The sequence below is a fragment of the Pipistrellus hanaki genome (genome assembly GCF_964339955.1).
Source record: "Pipistrellus hanaki genome assembly, chromosome: 5".
Classification (NCBI taxonomy): Eukaryota; Metazoa; Chordata; class Mammalia; order Chiroptera; family Vespertilionidae; genus Pipistrellus; species Pipistrellus hanaki.
Window position 1 is genome coordinate 18,001,869 of NC_140507.1, and position 22,430 is coordinate 18,024,298.

The 22,430-nt window shown below is 46.3% G+C and overlaps 1 protein-coding gene across 2 annotated transcripts in view; it reads left to right on the forward strand.

The window, feature by feature from the left end:
* Window positions 1-1,042: 1,042 nt before the first annotated feature.
* The window catches only part of GLRA1 (glycine receptor alpha 1), a gene marked incomplete at its 5' end in the record, with an annotated part of 61,180 nt that continues 39,792 nt past the window's right edge, over window positions 1,043-22,430 (forward strand). For both annotated transcript variants that reach the window (XM_084884066.1, XM_084884067.1), the window contains one exon: window positions 1,043-1,098. In XM_084884066.1, coding sequence (XP_084740192.1) covers window positions 1,043-1,098 — 56 coding nt within the window. The remainder of the gene's footprint in view (window positions 1,099-22,430) is intronic.

Here is a 22,430-nt window from a genome sequence, read left to right on the forward strand (position 1 = left end):
TAACACGCGATTGGCCAAACACTAGGGAAAGATCTGGTTTTTGCAGCCGTTGGCCAATGAGCATCTCGAGTGGGAGGGTTTGAAGATACTAAGGAGTTTTCCCCCCTTTTTTCTCTCTCCACCCCCTCCCATCGCCATTGCCTGCCCCCCCCCCTCCTTCCCCCTTCCAATCCCTGACGCCGCCAGTTTGTTAAATTAATGCAGTAAGAAAGTCTGAAGATCTGAAGGAGTCCTGGCACAAGGAAGATGGGCAAGCTCAGAAAACCAAGATGCATCTGAAGCCTAAGGTTCCTGAGCCCCGAGGAGTCGCCATGGACCCTGACAGCCCCCGAAACTTGCCCTGAGCTCCCTCACATCTGCAGCCCCGAGCAATGGGACACCTTTCCTGCAGTGATCATAACTTATTCGTCTGGGGCCAGAGAACAGGAATCGCAAGACGACAGCAGACGGACACGCAGGCAGGGGAACGAGATTCCGGGACTCGGTCACGATGCGCCAGCCTGGCACAATCTCTGGGATTTAACTGAAGGCAGCACCGTCAATCGCTTCCCCTCGCCCCTAACCCCCTCAGCATTAAGCCCTACTCTCTGCCCAAGATGCTTGCTCCATCTGACCGTCCGCGGCCAGCGCTCTGATCTCCACAGAAGGTATTTTTTTTTCTTGCATGAAGCTGGCCATTTAAGCAGAAAAACGGGTAAAAAAGAAAATATACCCACCCCCAAACGTGCCTCCCCAGCGCCGCAGGGAGCCAACAGACACGCTGGACTTTAACGAGCAGCAATACTCTTCGCGCTCTCGTAAATCAGGGCTGGACGCTCTCCGTGGTGCTGAAACGCTTCGCCGCGGCGGCGGCGGCGGCTGTCCGTGGTACCTACAGCCCCCTCGCTCCAATTTCCCCTGGGGCTTTCCCTCCGCGCCCATTTCCCACCTCCCCTCGGCACCCGGATTATTTTTTCAATAGCGCTCGCTGGTTTTGTAAGTACCAATTTGAAACATTTTTTGGCCCCATAACGCGTGGACTACAAAGCACAAGGACCTGAAAATGTACAGCTTCAATACTCTTCGACTCTACCTTTGGGAGACCATTGTATTCTTCAGGTATGCAATTTTCTACTGACCACATCGCTCAGATGAAAATGGGGGAAAGGAGCACGGAGGCTGACTCTGTCTGTGATCCCCTTATTTGGGGGGTGGGGGGGAGGGAGGGGATGCCGTACCCGTTGCAATGGGGTTCTTCCATGCGCCGCTACCCCCACACCCCCCCACACCCCGCCCGCAGGGTGTCTGGCTTGTGCGTGGTTAGGTCTGAGACAGCCGTTGCTCTGGCAGCTGTTTACCTGTTCCTTGTGATTTGTTTGTCCTCCCGCCTGCTACACCCCCACCCCTTCACTGGCCCCCTGGCTCCCTGCATTTGGCTCTCACTCAGCTGGGGACTTTTAAGGGGAAGCTTTAGGAGTTACTCAGTTTAATTAGGACTGCATTCTCTCTAACCGCAGTGCCGAAAATCTCAGTTCTCCTGTCTGGGGGAACCAAGTGACAACTAGTGGTGACGGGGGAGGTTGCACTCGAACTCACTGGACACAGAAAATTTCATTCTCTCTCTCTCTCTCTCTCTCTCTCTCTCTCTCTCTCTCTCTCTCTCTCTCTCTCCCATTTTCTGCGGGGTGTGGGTGAATGTTACTAAGGCTTCGTGCTTGGGAAAAATAGTGTTACGACCTCAGGTTGTAAAGCCCTAAACTTGGGTGTACAGTGGATTGATTTAGAACCAGATCCTGGGAAACATTTCCCTTTCGAAACTTTGACTCCCTCCTCTCCCCCACTCATCTTTCCAAACTCTACTTTGTTAGCTGAAGATCCTGGCCTGATTAGCAATTCCTGTCTGTGTTTTGTTTTTTTAATTTATATCTACTCCTGACTAAATAGCTGAGTTCCCCTACCCATTGTCTCCCAGGTTAAAATTTTTTGCCTACAGGCTTAGCATTCTTATGTTAATACAAGCAAAAAGTGAAAAATCGCCTTTTCAGGAAGCAGTGAAATTGATAGTCCTTTTGAGAGTGGGTGAATCATGCCATCTTCAGAGATGGTTATGATAAATTCCATTTACATGAATTGAAAAAAATTATTCTTCTTCCATGTCCTGCAGGGATCATTAATCTTCCTCATTTTAGATGCCTGCCTCTCATGTCTTACCATGGCATTAGGTTAACAGTAATTTGAAAAACCTACTCTAGTTTTCTTTTTAAAATAAGTAACCATCAAATATTATTCTCTCTTACCATAAATCAGCAAGTAATTCTTGGGGTGTTTTTGTTTTGTTTTATTACATTTTAGAGAGCTCTGCATATGAATTGTTGGTTTGACTAATCTGTCCGGTGCTTTATTATTTAATAAATTCATTTGAATGACACCTCCCCCTATATTTTAAGAATCTATATGAAGCCTCTCTTCATGTCTTTCTCTTGAGATGAAAAGAAGACTCTCTCCTTCTCTGAGCTACCCAATGCTAAAGCTTCTAATCCCTGGTTCAAATCATTCTTTGATAGGCCACAGTCCTGCCCACAGCTCAGAATGCAAATAGTCAGAGAGTCAGATAGAATTTTAAAAGTGCAACAATCGAGGGCCCTGTGAAATGCAGCTACTTTATGGGGGAAAGGGCAGAAAGTACCCTCTTAATTTAACAATATCAAATCCTTTCTCCCCTATATACATAGTAGAACTGTAAAATGCTATGGAGGTGAAGTACTTGGTCACATTTGTATGCAAATTGATTCTCTGTTTTGCTTAAGAGGACAGAACTGAACCAGAAAGATTAAAGAGCAAATTAATAAAACCAAGCACATCACCCACCCCCAACTCTTTTTTCTTGGTGAACAGTATGTATGGTTGATTTTATTCTTCCAGACGTTGTCTTTCACAAAAGGAAAGCACAGTTTAAAAGGTTTGCATTATAATTGTTTGATAACGTTGTGAATGCGCCATGTTAAGACTTTAAGTAAAGTGATGGTGGCCTATCAGGAAGCATCACTCTACATCTCCTTCCCTGCATGTGTCAAGACATACATGAGCTACCATGGGTATGGGATATGACTCCATGTGTTTATAAGGAAAGAAGAGTCATGACTGAAGGGCTGGAAAGGGATTTGTACCATTGTACTTTCAAAATACAGAAATGGCAACATTGAGGAGTCATTATTGCTTCAGAAATGTCCTGAGACATAAAATAATAAAAATGGGAACTGAACTAGGAAAATTCCCCCAGCAATTTTTTAGAGAGGTGTCGGGGGAGATGGAGGGAGTGAGTTACAAGAAGGAAAAGTATTATCTTTGTCTAATTGGCATTTTCATTTCTAACTCCCTCATTTTCTAAATTTTAGGTGAAAATAAGGAAGCATTAAAATCTGGGGGTTCGATAGAATGCATGTGGGGGTAAATGGAGACTGGCAGCTCCCTAGAAGGTTCCATGTGAATAATCCTTTCTCCCCCCAAAGGACAGGCACTGTGTTGAAATAAGACAATCCAATAATCTCAGGCGCCCAGGTACTCCTTATATTGAATGATGCCAGCTGCTCACCTTGTAGGGAAATCTGGGGGCTAGAGAAGGAAAGACCCTGGATAACAGAAATGCTGCTGCATCAGCACATAACCAGCGAAATGGCAATAATGACAGCAAAACCAACAAAACAACAATCAGAGTGCGTGAGGCAGAAATCTCCTCAAGTGCCAACACAGAGAACAATCGAGGCCTTAGAAGGAGTTGAGGGGGAGAGAGACTAGGGTCCTGGGAGACAAGCAGGCAGCACTGCGGTGCTCATCAGCTGTGTCCCCATTACTAAAATGAGGTGATTTGGCTGAAGTTCCTGCTCTGATATTTGAAAAGCCTGTGGGTCTAAAATTCCAGAAGTGCCATTCTAGGATGCAATAACCAAAATTTTGTCTCTTTATTTTTATCAATGGGAATGGGGCTTTGCATCCAGAAAATGTGTTGTTTTATAGTAGAAATCCATTCCTTTTGAGTCAATGGAACTGGCTTTGACTCCCAGAACCCTTACAGTGGCTTATGGGTGGGAAAGTACGGGGACAACCCCACAATTTTCTCACCTACTCAAATAGACCTCAAGGCAAATAACCATGTCTCACAATCTCAGCACTGTTGGCATTTTTGAACTGGATAATTCTTTGTTATGAGGGCTGTCTGGTGCATCGTAAGATGTTTAGCAGCTTCCTTAGCACCATAGCACCTCCTCCCCAGCCTTGACCATCAAAAAGCTCTCTAGACACTGCCAAAAATCCAGGGGTGGGGACCAACTTGGCTGCAGTTGAAGACCACTGGTATACAGTGACAACTGTTTAATCTGTTGCTCTGATGTACTAATTAGAATAAGGAAGGAAGAAAATACCCCTCATGAAATACTTAAAGCATCGCAGTGAAGCAAAGAGAGCCCTAGCTTGTGCTTGATAAGGGAATAAAGGCAGAGGAGATAAACCAAGTCTAAGCCATGCGTGGCTTCCCCAAATGATGACAGCTCTTCTTTATGTGCCAATTCCACCTGCCGTCCCAGCAAATGCTTCCTTGCACAGGACTCAATGCGGCGCTCATTGGCTAAGAAAGGTCACCGAAACCTTGAAGGGAAGATGTTTCTAGCACACTGGGGTCAAAAGAAACATGGCAAATAGATTTTTGCTCAGATCTCGGTGCTGGAAAACCACCCAGTTGAAAGATAAATGAGCTTCCCATCAAAGTGGCCCCTCTGGCTTCCTGATCTCCGAGCTTGCCAAAGGGGAAGAGGACCACCTGGATCTTTCCCTCCGGGTAGCACAGCGGGGGCCTCCTGAAATCTCATCCGCGGTAGTGGGGGCACTGCAGAGAGTGCCTAGGAGCTCCTAAAATGGGTCAAGGACTTTTTCCTAAGCCCCTGGGGCAAGTTTGCAGTAGGGCCCATCAAAATGTCACTCTACCCCCTTTTGGGGGCTTAGGAACCATGAGAAAGAGAAAACATCATGTCTTAAGTCCCCGTGGGACTTGGCCCCACTACCAGTGGGACCCTAGACTGGTAAGTGGAGTTATGGATCGGCACACACGCACAATAGTGCACATCCCCCCACCTTGTTCATGTCTGTCATCTGTAAAGCCCATGTGACCTTTCAGGGGGCCTTCAGAGAATTCATTGTGGAGACCACCTTGTGAAGGAGGTTGCATCCATGGGGTACAATGGGAAGAGCAGATAGACTATGATTTGCGAGCCCCCCTCCCACCCCCAGAGCCAGTTCTGTTCCCAGCCTGCAGCATGGCTTTGACAAGTCTCTTTCCCTTGCGGGGACTCTCGTTTTCTTACCAAATGACTGACTTCGACACCTCTCAGTTCCCTGCAGCCTCATCTCAGGTCTTTATGAGACAGAGGCCGTGCCCACACAGGCTCAGTTTGAATCTACCTCAGTGCTCACACTGCCTTCATTTCTTGACCAGGCACTTATTTATCATGGCTCGTGTGTCCAGTCTGAAACTAGGCACTCTGCAGGGGAGACAGAGGTAGCAGATGCCACAGCCCCTGTCCCTGCAGGAAGGGGAGACACTGCTCCCTGTAAGGCTACATCAAAGCCCTACCTCCTTCTCCAGAGGACCCGCAGAGCTCCCCTCCCGCAGCCTGCGCACGTCCTGCGACAGCGCATTCATGTGGGCATCATTAACTTTATTTCCTTCATCAGCTGACAGAAGCCAGAATGATTTTTAAGATGGATGGCACTGTCTCCCGCCTGGCCATCTTGACTCTATTCCTGCAGGTTTTCTGCTGCTTTGGGCAAAGTGGCCTTGGCCCAAAGGGAGGAGATCTGGGATCCAGAATTTAGCTAGTGGCATGACCTTGAGAGGATCCCATGACCTTCCAGCCTCAGTTTCCCTAGCCACAAAAAAAGGGGAATTGACAAACCACTCTGTCTGAAATATTTTTAGCTGTGTCAGCCAAAAATATTATATTCTCCCCATCTCCTCCATTATAGAACAGTTTGGGGCACAGCTATCAGCATATTTCAATTATTATAAGAAAAAGTAACATTGAATTCTATTCAGGCTCAGAGTTCTGAAAGAATTGAGGATCTCACTAACAACTTCCCTCTCTGGATAGTTATCTCAACCTGGACACCATTATTGACAGGTCCCATAAATATGTCAGTTTCCTCAGAAATTGCTTCTTTTGATGAGAAATCATGATGCCTGATCACTATTCTCAGAGATGACAAGCATGGTCTAAGAAAAAGACAAAAGTGTTCTGTATTTTTATCAATGATTCTGCTTGGGTTTTTTTCTCCCACATCAAGACTACGTTTTAAGCTTTTTGTTTACCAATCCCCATTCATAATTAACTTATTGTCCTTGTCTTTATGAATCAAAGGTACCCATAACTGCCAGAAGTACGAGCATCATACAATAAGCAATGTCGCCACACTGAGTTGACCTAAGAAAAAACAAAATTTAAGATATGTGATGTTTTTAGTTAGTCCATAGAGCCTTGCCAGATGTAAATATGCAATCTGTTAGACTCTGAAATGTTTGAAATGGATGTTGAGTCCTCATTACTATTTCATGAACCCCCTAGGTATGCAGGGACCCCATTTAGAAAACATTAGATTTGATTTATTCTTAATTGCTCCAAGAGAACTGGGGTGAATTGATAGATTAATTTTTTTAATGCACATATGTACATTCTGAGTCAATGCAATTTCAAACTTTCTGGCAGATCTGTCACATGGCGAACGGGGCTGCCTGGGTGGTAGTGAGGGTCCCTGCAGTGCAGGTATGTGAGCAGAGACCGATGTCCTCCTTCCAGGAGGGACGCAGAAGAAATGTAACCTGCTTCTGTGGGTTGAGATTTGTAATTTGCTCCAGAAAACTAAATAAAATGCAGGTCAGAGGCAAATCTTCAATATACTTACGTTCCCTCCTTTCCTGATTCCCAAATTAACATCTGATCTTTGTAAGCTCTCTGACGTGCCTTAAACACACATTTACCCATATCTTTTTCTTCTTTTTTTAAAATATATTTTTATTGATTTCAGATAGGGAGGGAGAGAGATAGAAACATCAGTGATGAGAGAGAATCACCAATAGGCTGCCTTCTGCACCGCCCCTGCCCCCACTAGGGATTGAGCCCCGCAACCTGGGCATATGCCCTGACCAGGAATCAAACTATGACCTCTGAGACTCAGCCACTGAGGCACACCACCTGGGTCCTATTTCTTCTTTATAATTAATTAAATAATGAATAAAGGGGGCAATGACCACACGCACACAATAGGACAGTGGATTATTAACAGGAAATCACCTTCATTATGTAAGAGCCAGGTTTTATGCAGTGAGAATGAGCTCGGAATAAGAGAATATCAGAGCCAGGACTACCAACAAATGCACTGCTCCACGGACAAGTCCCCAGGCATGGCTGGTGCTCACAGGACTGATGGTCTGTGCACTGAAGGCCGCTCAGCCCTGAACTCCTGCTGTCTCTCCTGAACCACCTCCCTGGTAAGCCTGATACACAACTGAAAACACCATACGGCTGGCCAGCAGATTCATTCAGAAGCACATTGGAAGGAACAATGCGCAGAGATGCCGGGGAGAGGGGTTTATGCCTGTGCTTTGTAATGCAAGCCCTTATGAGGGGAGCTGAGGCCCCAACGCTTTTGAAACTCCTTAGAAAGGATCCCTTTGTGGCTATCTGAAGTTGATATTGTCCAAGTTTCCCGAGGCTAATTCAGTGCAATTAGATTACCACTCTCGGTCTTTGAATTCGGCTGTTTTTCAGTGTTCGTTGCTAAATGAGTTTACCGTCTTAACAGGGAGCCACCGACCGGCATTAATCCCAGCTGCGAAATGGACAGTGCTCTCTCCTGCCTCATATAATGGGCAGCCCATGGGCACCTGGAAAGCCAGGCTCTGCCCCTTTCCCCCCAAGGTCCGTCCTCAATCTTCCACCCACTCACCCCAGAGAATCACACTTGCCTTCAGTGTCTTAAGTACCGTCAGAATCGTGGAGGCAGCAGCTCTCAAGTTAGCGGTGAGAGACACTAGAATGCAGGTTCCCACCGTCATACTAGCTGACTGAGACAGAAGCTCTCGGGGTCGGGACCCAGAAACCTGTAATGTTAGCAAGAGTCTCTAAGGCAGTGCTTTTCAAACTTCAGTGTGTGTGTGTGAGTCACCTGGGGATGCCATGAAGATGCTGAGTGGGACTCAGGAGTCTGGGTGGGGCCTGAGAGTCTAACAGCCCCTCTACCTACCCCCATCCCCGTGGTGCTGATGTTCCTGGTGACCAAAGGTTTGCATAGCAAGGCTCCAAGTCACCTAACTGGGGGCCCCTGACATGGACCAACCCGCTTATGTTGGAGATGAGGAGAGGAAAAATGACTTCCTCAAGGTTATAGAGGGGATGGCAGAGCTCCCAGGGCCCTTCGCAATAGTGAACACCCCCCCACACACCCCCCAGCTCGTTCATGTCTGTCGTCTGTAAAGCTCATGTGGCCTGGACTCTGCGACTGCACGTTCCTCCCTTCAACACACTGTCCTCCCTCAGAAGCATGAACATGCACGGTGACAAGGGCTCCTCAGGCAGCTGTTCCCACCCCTGAAGCCCTAGAGCCCCAAATGCTTCCATTCCCACAGCCTGGGACTCCCACTGTGCACCCCCGGGTAGGAGAGGGGCACCTAGAGAATGGGCTTCTAACGCTGGGACCCAGCCACGAGAGTCTGTGACGACCCATGGGAGAGGTAGATCAAGGTGACCAGGGGGACAGTCTTCTGCACAGGCTGTACTACCAACCTTGCAGAACTACAGGCTCACTGAGCACTCCCAGGTGTGCAGAGCCTGCTGCCCATCTACCATCTGTCCGTCTGACCTCAGACCCATGTCCTTCCTTCTCCTCTACCTCTCTGACCTATCATCCTTCCCACAAAAGCACGTTAGTGTCCTACACACCGAATAGAGTAGCTGCTGGCATCTCCGGCCTCTGAGAGCTGCGTGTTCATGGCTGTGCGCTCGGTTCTGCAATGCTCCCCAGCTGCAGGGGAACGCGGCAATCCTGACTGCCAGGCAGCCATGCAGTCGCTCGTACAAGAGCACTTTACCATCTATAGAGAGTTTCACATCCATGGCGCCAGGTGAGCTTCCCAATCACCTTTAAAAATAGATACAAAACAGTGGGTACCATTTTAGAGCTCAGAAAACTGAGGCTTAGAGAAGAAAAGTGTCTTGCCTAAGACCACACTGTTGATCTCAGGGGACAGCCAGGATTCAAATACAGATCTCCTTCCTTCTAGCCGACCACACTGCCTCTTTCCCCTTAAGGGTGGAATACACACACCTCCCCAGCCCCACGTGCCGTATACCTATCCCTCTTCATAGATTCCTCCCAAAGCTGCAGCCCTGGGAGCTGGGGCAGACCTCAGGCTCACAGCCCTCACACTCTGCGAGGCCACAGGGGTAGGACAGCCTATGAGAGAAGAGCTGGGCTCTCCCATCAGGGCTTTGGTTTGACGGAGTCATTTTCTCCCGACTCTTAGCCAGATGGGTATTTCTTTCTCTGCTCTTGATCATTTTTAATTGTACAGCATATGCACATATTCTTTTGTTGTTGTTGTTCTGAAACCAGGTGTAAGTCCCAGATCCCCTTTGATAATGATCTCCAGGTCATCCCAGCTTTTACTACTGTAAGGAGTGTCCTACTTGGTCATTTTATTTTTAATCACACATGGAATGATGGTATATGTATTTCAGTATTTATCCACACAGGTTGAAATCTATTAAAGTTTATTGAGCTACATATACTATCTACTGAAAAATGCATACATGACCATGTATGTCATGGGATCAGATTACCCATGTAATCCTGCAGTCTGTCTTATTCAGGGGTCAGCACATCCTGGGAAGCCTCCCCGTGGAGGCACTGGCTCCAGCTCATTCATTTAATGACCGCAGGGCCTCGGTTATGGATCGCCCATTGTTTCCCAGCCACCCTGCTATTGATGGGCATTTACAGTTTTTTAACTTTTCCACCACAATCGGTGCTGCAATGATCACAGGGCACCTACATCTTTGTGAGCACATGTGCCTTTTTGCCAGGCAGATAACAAGAACAAGAGATGGACTTCCTGGGGCACAGAGCATGCGCACCTTCGATGTTAACAGATGCTGCAGGCAGATACTCCTTTCTTCCTGAACTGTCCCCTCCCTCCCTCCCTCCTAATGCTCCATCTCAGCCTTGAGCGCAGCAACTTGCTAATGACAACCATTGCTATTTACTGAGTGTTTACTGAATGCTAGGTACTGTGCTAACAACCATAGGCCTCATCTCATCATCCCACAAAAGTCCTTGGACATAAATACTATTGTATTCCCATTTTACAGGTGACACAAATGAAGCATAAAGAGGTTAGTCACTTGCCCAAGGCAAGACAACTAGTAAGAGGCAGAGCCAGGATTCAAAACAGAAAACGTTCTTTTAATCACTGCACTGCCACTGCTACTCCAAGAATGAACCAGAGAGAGGAGGGCAGGACTGACTGGAAGAGGGAGATGGAGGCAGAACTGGCCTCTCCAGATAATCAAGGCCTAGTAGTTTGCAGGTGGTTCTAGATAACCATAAAGTTAATGCACATCTGCAGATAGAAGTGAGTGTCCAGTCTCCATCCTGCACACAGGAGGAAGATGGCACTAATGTCCACCCATCACAGAGGTCCATGGTTAGACCTCTGTCTAAGGGTAGAGACGTGTTACTGCAGCCCACCCTTTCTTCTCTGTCCCACCTGCCTTGGGACCAAAGTCACTCGATTGAAAAAGCTGTCAAGGATTATGGGAGAGAATTTCTGACTGAGTTGAGAGATCAAGAAGCAGGACAGCATGATCTCTGGCCTGTTTCAATTTTTTTTTTAAATTGCTGATCCCTAGTACTTAGACCACATGTGTCAAACACAAGGCCCGCGGGCCAAATCCAGCCCGCCAGGACTTGCAATGTGGCCCGCACCGCGCTGTCATCACTGCACTCCGCTGTCAGTTTATGACATTGTCAGTTTATGACTGTTCAGTAAACCATTCGGCCCGCGATTTAGGCTGGATTTTAGATTTTGCCCCCTTCTCTGGTTGAGTTCGACACCCCTAACTTAGACCAAAGACCTTTTCAGGCCTCATGCTCTAACCCCCAAACACATAGGACTGTGTGTACCCAGTGTCCCTTCATCTTCACTAAGGGAGGTTGGAGAGGCCACCCAATCTCCAGCATAGGGGGTAGGCTGGGGCGGGGGGAGGGTTCCACCACAAACTCTGGATCTGCCACGCCCAAGGCAGACCCAAGGGCTTTTCGTAATACCCCGAGGCCAGGAAGCCACACTCAGCCCAGAGCAAAGTGGGGAGAGGCAGTGAGGACTGGGCTAGCTCACCTTTCCGACCATGAGTGTCACGGGGCCTGTGGGAAGCCAAACAGGGCTGCCGCAGACACCTGTCTCCAACAGTTCTCCGAGTGACACCAGCAACAGCGCTAAATGTGTCCCCGCAGGCGTATTGCTAGTAGAAGAAAAAGCACAACACACATATGTCTCCTAATATCAGCTCTTGAAATAAACTTGCTGGTTTGTTTGTTTACATAATGAACATTACACATGTTTGCTGTAAGATATTTAAACCACATAGGGAGATTCGCTTAGAACTGAAATACAGAGAAATCTTACTCCCTGGGGTAAATCACTTATACAGTTGGATATTCATCTTTTGCAAATGGTTTTAATAACATAATGATGACAAAAACATGAGTGCTTACTCTGTGCCTGACATCTTTCTAAAAGTTGAATGTGTATTAAGCCATGTAATTCTCGGAACAAACCTATAAAGCAGATACTATTGCTCATCCACTGCATGGATGAGGTTGTGGATGTGGAAACGGAGAGCTGGAATAATTTTCCTAGGGCTGCCCGCTTGGGAACAGCGTGACAGACTGAGACCCAAGCAGTCTGGCTTCAGGAAGCCCTCACCTGCTTTGCTACACTAGTAAGCTGTTTTTGTTTTACAAAAATAGGATTATACTAAACACCATGCTCTGCAACTTCTTTCTTCTCACTCGTCAGTACCTTGCCATCATACATAAGCAGCCATCTCATTCCTTTTTGCATTGGTGCTGCCTTCCGCCGAGAACACCAGTTTCAGCATGACACAACCCTCGGCTTGCCACAATCCAGTCCCCCCCACTTCCATTTCCAGCTCCTTGACCAAATTCCAGCCCGAAGTCTCACTGGTCTCTGTAACAGGCCCAGTATTCTCTACTCTGTGCTTTTCTTACACTGTGGTCTGTGCCTTTGTAACTCTAGACAAGCCGCTCTCCTCACTTCTGCCCTCTGGATTCAAGCTCATTGAATTTTGAGTCTTGCCTCTGTCATTTCCACTATCTATTGTCTTGGAAGTTTGCTCAACCTTTCTGAGCTTCACGTTCCTCCTCTTTAAAAAATGGAAATAACAACCTCACTGATAGATAAGGTCACCTTTGGAGCCTCTCCCTCTCCCCGCAGCTGAGTGCAAGCCCTTTACAAATGGTAGCTACCTCTTCACTTCTCTGTGATCCCAGCCTCAGGATCCACCCCTAGCATCACTTTCTCCATGAGGAATCCTCTGGGTGGCCACCATCCATACCCCAAACCGGGCGTGGACTCTCCTTCCTAAACCCCTTGGGAAATGCAGTCACCCTTGGCACTTGTTTTGCTCTAAGTGGCCTTGCATACATTTAGGTGCCCTTCTAACCTTCCTATGGGATCATACACCCTTCCATGGCTGGGAGCTTAATGAATTTCTTGGTGCATGTGAAAGGCCAACAAGAGGACAAGGGGTGCTACCCAGAATTTCCCGCTTGTTCCACTTCCCCCTTGTGGGTAGTACCCTCCCTGTGGCCCGTGTATACTAGATATTCAGTGCTTGTTCCATGGAATGGCTTTGTCCCCACACGCCTGCTCCCGCTCTCCTCTCATTGGCTTTGCAGAAGCCCAGGATCAGAAGGCTTCCTACCAGCCAACCCCAAAGCACTGCTGCATCTCACCGTGACCCCTTTTTGCTCCAAGAAATGAGTCACAGTGTGAGTGAGCTAGTCATGGCAGCTTGGTGCTGGCTCGGTGGCCGCTGCAGTGAGTTGTTCAGCCTTACCCTGCTGTCTGGCTGAGCTGTCCCAGTTCTGGGGCTCTCAAACCACCTGAGCCACCTCAGACAAGACTGCCTGCCACCACTGCCTGGTCTACGGAGAGGGTGGATCTCAGGGGACATAGTTTTCTTTGTGGGACCTAAACCATCTAGTAAAAAAAGAAAAACCCTTCACAGGAGCCAAGAAAAGATTGCATCATGACTGGACAAAGGGGACTTAAAGGAATTTGTGAAATGTGCCTTAAAATATAAAAAGCTGCACTTCCTAAAAATCAGGGTGGCAAGATTTCAGTAAAAGATGTAACCCCCATGCTGCCTCAAACTGGGCAGCCTGGAGACTAGAAGGAGATTTCCTCCCCCACACAAGCCCCACTCTGACTTTGTAACTGAGTCAGTCTTTCCATCCCTAAAATAAGATTGGACCATATAAAGACGGTGGGTCTTCCCAGCTGTTGTTGTATAATTCTTCAATTAAACTGGCCCACAAAGGGCCCAGCAGTTAACAACTGCAGCTTGGGAATCAGCCAGATATGTTCTAGCATCCTGGTTATACAACTTGCTAGCTGAATGCCTTGGAGCAAGACTGTTTTTAAGATTCCTCAGCCTCAGTTTCCTCATCTGTAAAATGGCAATGGTGATGATCCCTCCCTGACAGATGGCCCTAGGAATGAAATGGAAGAAGGCACCTAGAGTGTTTGCACTGCACATGGCACATAGCAATTGTGCAAAGCAGGAAAGCTGGGATCACTATTATTCAAGAGGGATAGGCGCAAAGCATTGTGGGAGCATGAAGAAGAGTCTGACTAACTCTGCCTGGAGGTGGGAGACAGTCCAGAGTTGGAGAGCATTTCATAGGAGTCAGGACACTTCAACTGGGCCATAAAGAATGACTAATTCACCAGGTGGCAAAGAGTGCCAAGAGAGAATGATGCAGGCAGAGGGAAAGGGCTGGCAGAACAAGCAAGCCGGGCGAGGTGGAGCTCAAGGGCACTGGGTGGACCAGCTGTCCTACCATTACCCAAGCTCAGCCCTGTCCTGCTCTGCTCTGTTCTCCCCCAAAGGGTATTTCATCAATTGGAAGCCCAGCCAAGAGTGGATAATTTGTTCATAACCCAAAAAATATTACTATATGCCAGCTAAGTCCTGGGACAGACGAGTAAGGGGGTATAAACCAATGAATGACTTGGGAAAGTACAGAATTTCAGGCCATGGTCAGTGCTATAAACCCAGTAAAACAGGATCATGGGACAGAGGATGGTCCACCGGAGTGGGCCCAGGGCACCTACACTTTCACTTGGGCCTCAATCACAGGAGATGGCAGGTGGGGGGGGGGGGGGGGGGGAACTGTCCCTTTTTTACTGATGAGGAGACAGAAACCCTGGAGGAGCAGTGATCTATCTAAAGTCTCACAGCCAATAAGTGCCAGGGGCAGATGGCCTCATTCCATGCAGAAGAGTCAAAATATCCAGGATGAGAGTCGGGGGGGGGGGGGGGGAGCAAGTAGCAAAACAGAATGTATAATAGGATCCCATTTTTATTTTTTAAATGTTTTATTGTTCTCATATTGGGGGCGGGGGGGGGAGGTCCAGAGAAATGAACACAAAACTGTTTATAGTTGTTATTATCTCTTGAGACTGAGACTATGGGGGGCTTTTATTTCCTACATTAACTATTTCAGTAATGCTTGAATGCTTTACAACAATGTATATATTACTTTTGAAAGTTGAAAATAGATTTTTTTTTTTAAGGATATCAGAGAGCGTGGACACACAATCAAACTCAGAGCCCACCTTAATTGCACAGGTAGAGAGAAAAACACATTTGGAGCGATTGGAACCAGTTCCTGCTTGATTGAAACAAGCAGAAACAAGCCCAGAGGCTGAGGCTGGTGTGTTGGGAAGGATTTTCTGAGCAAATGGGAGTTGCTGTCTCACTGACATCATTGCACTGGAAGTGAAATGTCACTAGTGATGGAAGACCAGGTTATACTGCAGATGGGGGGCTTTAGAACAAGTAATGATGGGACATATTTTCAAGAGAGAATAAGAAATAAAAAGGCAGAAAAACAAAGAGGGAGAGGAAGAGGGGCACACAGAGAAATAAAGAGGCAGCTTGGGTCTTCACTGGTCTCTCTCTCTCTCTCTCTCTCTCTCTCTCTCTCTCTCTCAGCATTCTCACCTGTAAAAGGGGTGGGTGGGCTGTACTAGATGGTTTTCAAGGTCTCTCTTAGCACCATTATTTTAGGATTAGAAGCAACTGGTGGGGGGGGGGGGAGGAAGGGGTTAGAGGAACAGAAAGGGAGAGAAACGCAGGTGGGCAGAAGCAAATGCTAAGGAGGAATGATGAGAGGAGGAAACCAGGAGAGAAAGAAAGGCAGGCATTCCCCAGTCGGAGTCTGTTTATCTCACTGAAAGCGCAGAAGAAAGGACTCTCACATCAAGAATTAACAATAAGAGATTCATCCTCAGGCAGCCAACTTCATGTGCCCCCTGGCAAGAGCCAGGGATGATGTTGGGAGAAGCAGAGGCTGATGCCTGAAGAACAGGGGCCTGCGGGGAGGGCGGATGCTGCCCTGTTCTCATGTGGGAAGGGGGACAGCTTCTCTCCTCTCGGCCTGAACATGGACAACAATGATTGGCATATTCCTGGCCCTGGGAGATGTCCTGGGGAAAAGACTAGAGAAATGTGCATAAGGGAGCTACCCCTGCGACATTTCTGCACAGTGGCCAGTGCCTGGGAGGACTCAATCCTGGGACCCATCAGACAAAGAAAATCCCAGGACAGGAAGTCTTCCAAGGTCCTCTTCTCCAGCCTCCTTCCTGCCTCTAAGCCATATGTGTCAAACACAAGGCCCGCGGGCCAAATCCAGCCCGCCAGGCCTTGCAATGTGGCCCGCACCGCGCTGTCATCACTGCACTCCGCTGTCAGTTTATGACATTGTCAGTTTATGACTGTTCAGTAAACCATTCGGCCCGCGATTTAGGCTGGATTTTAGATTTTGGCCCCTTTTCTGATTGAGTTCGACACCCCTACTCTAAGCACCCCTTCCCTAACCACCCATTGCCAAACGCCTTAGCACAGAACGACAGCCCTCTTCTCCAATCTTTTCACAGTGTCTGAGCCATCCCAGGCCTCAAGGCCCTTGGCCACAAAGACAGTGCCTCCAACACCTGCTTATACTTAATCCCCATGGCATAGTGCTGGGCACACAGTGCACTCGCCAAATCCATCTGATCAATAGGGTGAACTGGTGCTAATCTCTCTCCCAATAATATCTATTCCGTTGCTTACCATTTCAGTGTAAACATCCTTTTGTTTATACTGCACTGCCCCTCTTTCAAAGTCCTGTCTGAGGGGGCAGAACCTGGCAGTCACCTGCCTCTGCAGAAGGGAGGTGGACACCAACTGTACAGGTGACATCTCCAAATCTGTAATTGAAGTAAGGAATAGAGACTGCCACTCTACAAGTGAACATCACAAGCACCAATGCAAGACCATAGGTAACTGTTCACTTAGCATATGGTGAGCCACTTCTGAATACCAGGTTCTTGGCTAAACAATGTATCTGAATGTTTTCCCCTTCCCAATAATTCTAAAATTAGAATTAAGTATTCCTAGTTTGCAGGTGAAAAACGGAGGCTCAGAGAGGTTAAGCAACTTTCAAATAAGTAGTAAGGTCACCATCCCAGCCTCTTCCTCACCCGGTCCATGTATACAGCACGCTACTGAGAGTTCAGTCTGTACAATGTACATGAATACTTCCAGTGCCAAGAAAGTCACCAACTCCAGAAGGCAGCCTCTGCTATCACTGGGTAGATCGAATGGTCAAAATAGTCTTTCCCCCATGCATTAGGCAGCCGCCTCTGTCTTTGAAAGCCCCATCCACTGTCCCTGGTTCCCTAGAAGGAATCAGTGAGCTGTAGAAGGCACCTAAACCATGGACTCAGAAAGAGCTGGTTCTGTTCCTACCTTACCACCAACTAGCCATCTAACCTTCAGCCAAGCCACTTCTGCCATCCGTGCCTCCATCACCTTATCTGTACAATACGCATATAAATTGGTACCTCATAAAGCCGTTTGGATGAAAAAAAAATAAGTAGTATTTGCTAAGGCTTAGCTCAGTGTCTGGCAAATGGTAAATACTCAAGAACATTATTTTATTCAATTGAATCCTTCTTCCCCAACAGGGATTTGTGAAAAAGAATCTGTCTTCTCTGAGCCAAACAGTCAGGGAGTCTTTCATTATTCCTTACAGGTCAATTTCAAGTTTGTTTACCAGCCCAGTTGTTCCTTTCTGGACCTGCTCCAGCCCGTTAATGTCCCTCTTAAAATGCAGGACTGAGGGTGGAACAGAAACAATTAGCCAAGATTTGAAGTACAGCCATATGCAATGTTTCCTGCCTTACCTGACTCTGAGTCTTTAGATGTTTCTAAGTTCTTCAGAATTGCTGGGTGTGTAACCTTCACTACGGGCACTAAACTGTAGTGAAGAATATTTGAATCTGATGAACAGGAACTTGCATTTTTATTTGTAATAATGGCTAACATACAAAGTGGTCTCTATGTGCCTGGCATTGTATGGGCACTCGACACACATTTGCTCCATTCACCCCAACAATCCTAGGAGTGCCGTTATTACCTTTGCTTTATGATACATAGGTTCAAAGAGGTTAAATGACTTGCGTGTGGCAGAATTAGATTTGAGTCTTCATACTACCCTACCTCTCGTATGATACAAACAGAAGACATAGGCAGGGCAATATAATAATAATAATAATAATAATAATAATAATAATAATAAAAGAAATGCAGTGCCCTATGCGGGACCATGTACAATAAGAAAAATTCTTCTTCAGCCAGCCCCTGGCTCAGGAAGAATTAAGTTGCAGTGAGGAGCCGAGGGCTGGGATGGGGGGTGCTCCTTTACACAGACAGAGCGTTTCTGCCTTAGAAATACTCATACCCTTTGACTCGGCAAAATTTTGCTCCTAGGACATGAGCAGAAGTTTATGACCAAGGGGCTTTTCACACCATAATTTATAATAGCTAAAAATTGAAAATGATATAAATGCCCATCAAGGTAGAAACAGCTAAATGAATACTATTACAGCCTCACACTGGCATAGGCAGTCATTTATAATTGTGTTTCTAAAGGTTTAATAACATGAGAAAAATGCTCATGTAGAATCTTCGGGAAAAAGGGGGAAGGAGACTGATTATAACCTTTAGAAGAAGGAAAAAAATTGGAAGAGATTTACAAGCATGTTAACAGTAGGTACTGAAATAATGAAATTTCCAGGTGGGTGTTATATTTCTCCTTGAATCTGGTTGTATTTTTCCAATGTGCATTTATTGCTCTCATTGCGGAGGGAAGCGTTATTTTTTGGGGGGTTGAAAGAATCTGAGGGCGGCCAGCCAGCTTGTGAAGCACAGACTTTGCCACTGGACCGTCTCCATCTGTGCAGCAGCAATTACTGCTCTGTCGCCATCAGATCACCTTAATCCTATTGATTGAAATGCCAAAGCAATGCTATTAATTTACTACTTACTCGGAGCACAGCGGGGTGACTCCTCCAGGTGGGAGAGGGGGTGGTCCTTGAAGATTCTAGCACAAAGCACAGAGAAGCCTCTAGAAGTCCATAGACTCAACCCCATCATGCAGTCTAGATCAACCAATTCTCTCTCAATCAATAAAAGTCACATTGAACATTTACTATTTGCCAGGCACCAATATAAGCACTGCAAAAGAATGGTTTATTCTTGACTGTAATCATATGAGCCACAGCTACCCTTGTCCCCATGTAACAGATGCAGAAACAAAGACAGGCAGCGTCAGTAACTTGTCCAAGGCCTCACAGCTGGTCAACGGCAGAGGCTGGATTTGATGGGAATCCATGCCCCTGTTTCAGTCTAGAAATGTTTTTAATTGTGTAGTGTCTTATACTTTCTCCAACATGATTTCAAATAGTAATTTATAAGTTAGAACAGAAGGTGTCTACACTCAATGGATGTAGAAACTGGTGCTTTAAGGATAGGAAAGGACTTGCTCAAGGTCACACAAGACAGGATCAGAACAGGCAGAAGTGGACTCCACACACACAGCTTGTCCCGTGCCCTGGGCTGTGTCTCTCTGCCTCTGTAACATGCAACAGGAAGCAGGAGGCCATGGAATTTGGGGCCCCGCTTTGGTCCCCCTGTGAGCTCCAAAGAGGTGGCCCCTGTCGGAGAATCCTGAAGTGTGGGGGAGAAAGGAAGGAAACCACAGAAGGGAAAGAAAGACTGAGCAGTAACCCCTGTGGTCCTTTTGCCCCCTCTCATCCTGAAACTAGGAAGGGACACTGGCCATAGCTCCTTATTTTTCCCTGACCATCCTTTCATCTCATTAAGTCCCATAGGTTTCACTCACACGTCTTCCCTACATTCTCTCTGTAAATACTTCTTGCAGAAGCTTATACTAAACTACAGAGCAGCAGGAACTTAAAACAATGCATGTTCGAGTTGAGTGAGCTATTCTAGCACATTTGAACAGCTGCTCCAAACCTTATGCCAAATTCTACCTCATTTAGATTCGTGTATCCACTCTAGCACCCAAGCACCTTGATTAGGCATTTAACCTCTCCAAGTATCAGTTTCCTCATCTGAAAAATAGACAAGACAATGGTACCTACTTCATAGAGTTGTCAGGTGGATTAGTAAGCACGTGTGGAAAAGCTTGGTGCTTGGCACCTAGAGATCAATCATTGGTAGCGATTGCTATTACTGCTATTTTATCTCTAAGTCTGTTTTCCTCTTCTATAAAATGAAGAGGATCATCCCTACTGACATTGCAGTCATAATTCAGTCATTCATTTATAGCAGGTGCTCAATAAATGTCTTTTTTTTTTTTAATGCACACGATGATCAGGTCCCATAATTCCAAGACTCTTCTTCCTACTTCTTCCCCAAGACTTTGGAACCTGCTGAGTGAGACAAAGAAGTTCCACCCCACTGAGCAGAGCTGCAGCTCTCTGTCTTGAGGACTCAGGGAATCAACAGAGGGCCAGGCTATTTAGAGCTTGATTAGAGCCCCAAGCTTCTGTAAATTCTGTATTTACATGCAAATACCCACTTCAGCTAAACCCTCTCAGCTCACAGTTAAGTGTTCTGTTTCTAAAGATTAGTCGCTCAGTTTATTTATTTTTTATTTTGATTTTAGAGAGGTGCAGGAAGGGAGACAGAGGGGGGAAAAAACACTGATGTGAGAGAGAAACGTCAGTAGGTCGCCTCCTGTATGCACTCCAACCAGGAATCAAACCTGCAACCTGGGTATATGCCCTGACTGGGAATCGAACACGCAACCTTTGGTGTTTGATTCCCTGTGTACAGGATGAGGCTCCCACCGACTGAGCTGTCCAGCCAAGGCTAGTCAGCCAGTTTCTTAAAGGCAGCTTCAGATTTTAATCCAAGTGGCTCTTTCTATAATCTAAAACCATTTTCCTCAGTGCCTAGTGAGGATGATTTATTTTCTCAGCATTCTCCTTTGAATCAGTCTCTTGGATCCTTGAAGACCACATACATGGTCTTCACTTTATGAAAACATGTTTTCTCTGGAATAAACAACCCCTTTTTGCTGATGCATTTCCTATGAGTTCATTGCAACCTGGCTTATTTTTCACTATAGATTTGAACTAGTATAGACTTGGGAGGGGAAAAGATATGTTGGGTTTTTTTTTAAGAGTCTGGATTCAAGCCCTTACTTGTCTTCACATAGGTTTTTCTCTATTAGTTTGGGAGCTTGTGGAAAGCAAGGGTTATGTCATATTCTATTACTAATACAATCAAGAGAGAAGTCTGTGGGGTCAGGGGTAACTGGATATGTTACTTAACCTCTATGACCCTCAGTTTCTTCATTAGATACCCAACCCATAGGATTACAATCAGGATTAACTATTGCAGATAAAGCTCTTAGTATAATGCCTGGTACTGTGTAACCACTCAATGAGGGGCTAGCAGGTTTTATTTTATCATTTATATTCTGTTCAATCACCTAATTTGATCTCTGACATAAAGTAGGCACCCATGATTATTCTGGATAAATAAGTAAATAAATGAAATAATTCATTAATACTATCTCCAGTGAAATGAGGATTGTCTCAACATGCCTAGTGAATGGAAATAAACTCTTTTTCCTGAGAATAAAAAGAATTTATTTCCACAGCATCTGTAAAAGCACCATGAACTTTTGCCATTCAAACAACCTCTACAAGGTGCTGGCCAGGTATCTCAATTGGTTAGAACATCATCCCAATATACCATATGACTGGGTTATATCCCCAGTCAGGGCACATACAAGAATCAACCAAGGAATGAATAAATAAGTGGAACAACAAATCAATGTTTCTCTCTTTTAAAAAAAGGTCTACAATTGGTAAAGGCAGGTTGTATTTTAAAGATGAGTGAGCTGAGATGGAGAAAAATAAAGTGAAAGGCAAACTGACTGCAGAGCAATTCCGAGAGACAATTTAATAAATAATCAAGAAGGGTTCACCCTCCCCCTTCCAGTCCTTTGGGAATGACTTGAAGATACCGTAATCAAGCAGAAGATGCCCCAGAGCAGATCTGGAGACCTTGGTCACATTCTGGCCCTGCCATCCGAGACCCTGAGCAGGTCTCTTAACCTTTCAGGTGAGCCTCGGTGTCAGCAGCTGTCCATGGAGATGCTGCCATGGGGATTGTATGAGGATCATATGCAGTGATGGATTTGGAAGTGCCATATACACTGAAGGCATCACAGCATTGTTCTCTCAGCCCATCGTTTCCAGTTCCCGGAGGCCCTGAACTCTCACTTGCAGCTCTGAAGAGCCGTGCCAACGTTTCTATTGTGAACTAGTGCGGCTCCTCAGAGGGACTTTGTAAATCACTAGCACTTAGAAGAGTCAATAGAGCACAGTGGTTAATAGTGACGGTTTTAGAGACCAGCTGCCCGGGGAGCTCTGCCATTCACAAGCTGTGCGACCTCAGCTAAACCTCTAAAAATGCAAGTGTCGCCGTCCTCACCTGTAACGTGGAGGCAACAATGTCATCTTCATAGGAATGTTGGGAAGATTAAGTGAGTAACATATCTAAAGTACCCAGCACACAGTTAGTATTAAGGGAATGGCAGCTTTGGCTATCATTAGCTAATATCATGTCTGTATCTGTTTTCGTCCTATTATTACTTCTCAATATTTATACTCCCAAGTCTCTGCAACCTCAAATAACCAATCCCTGCTGATTAATGCAATCTTTTTTCCC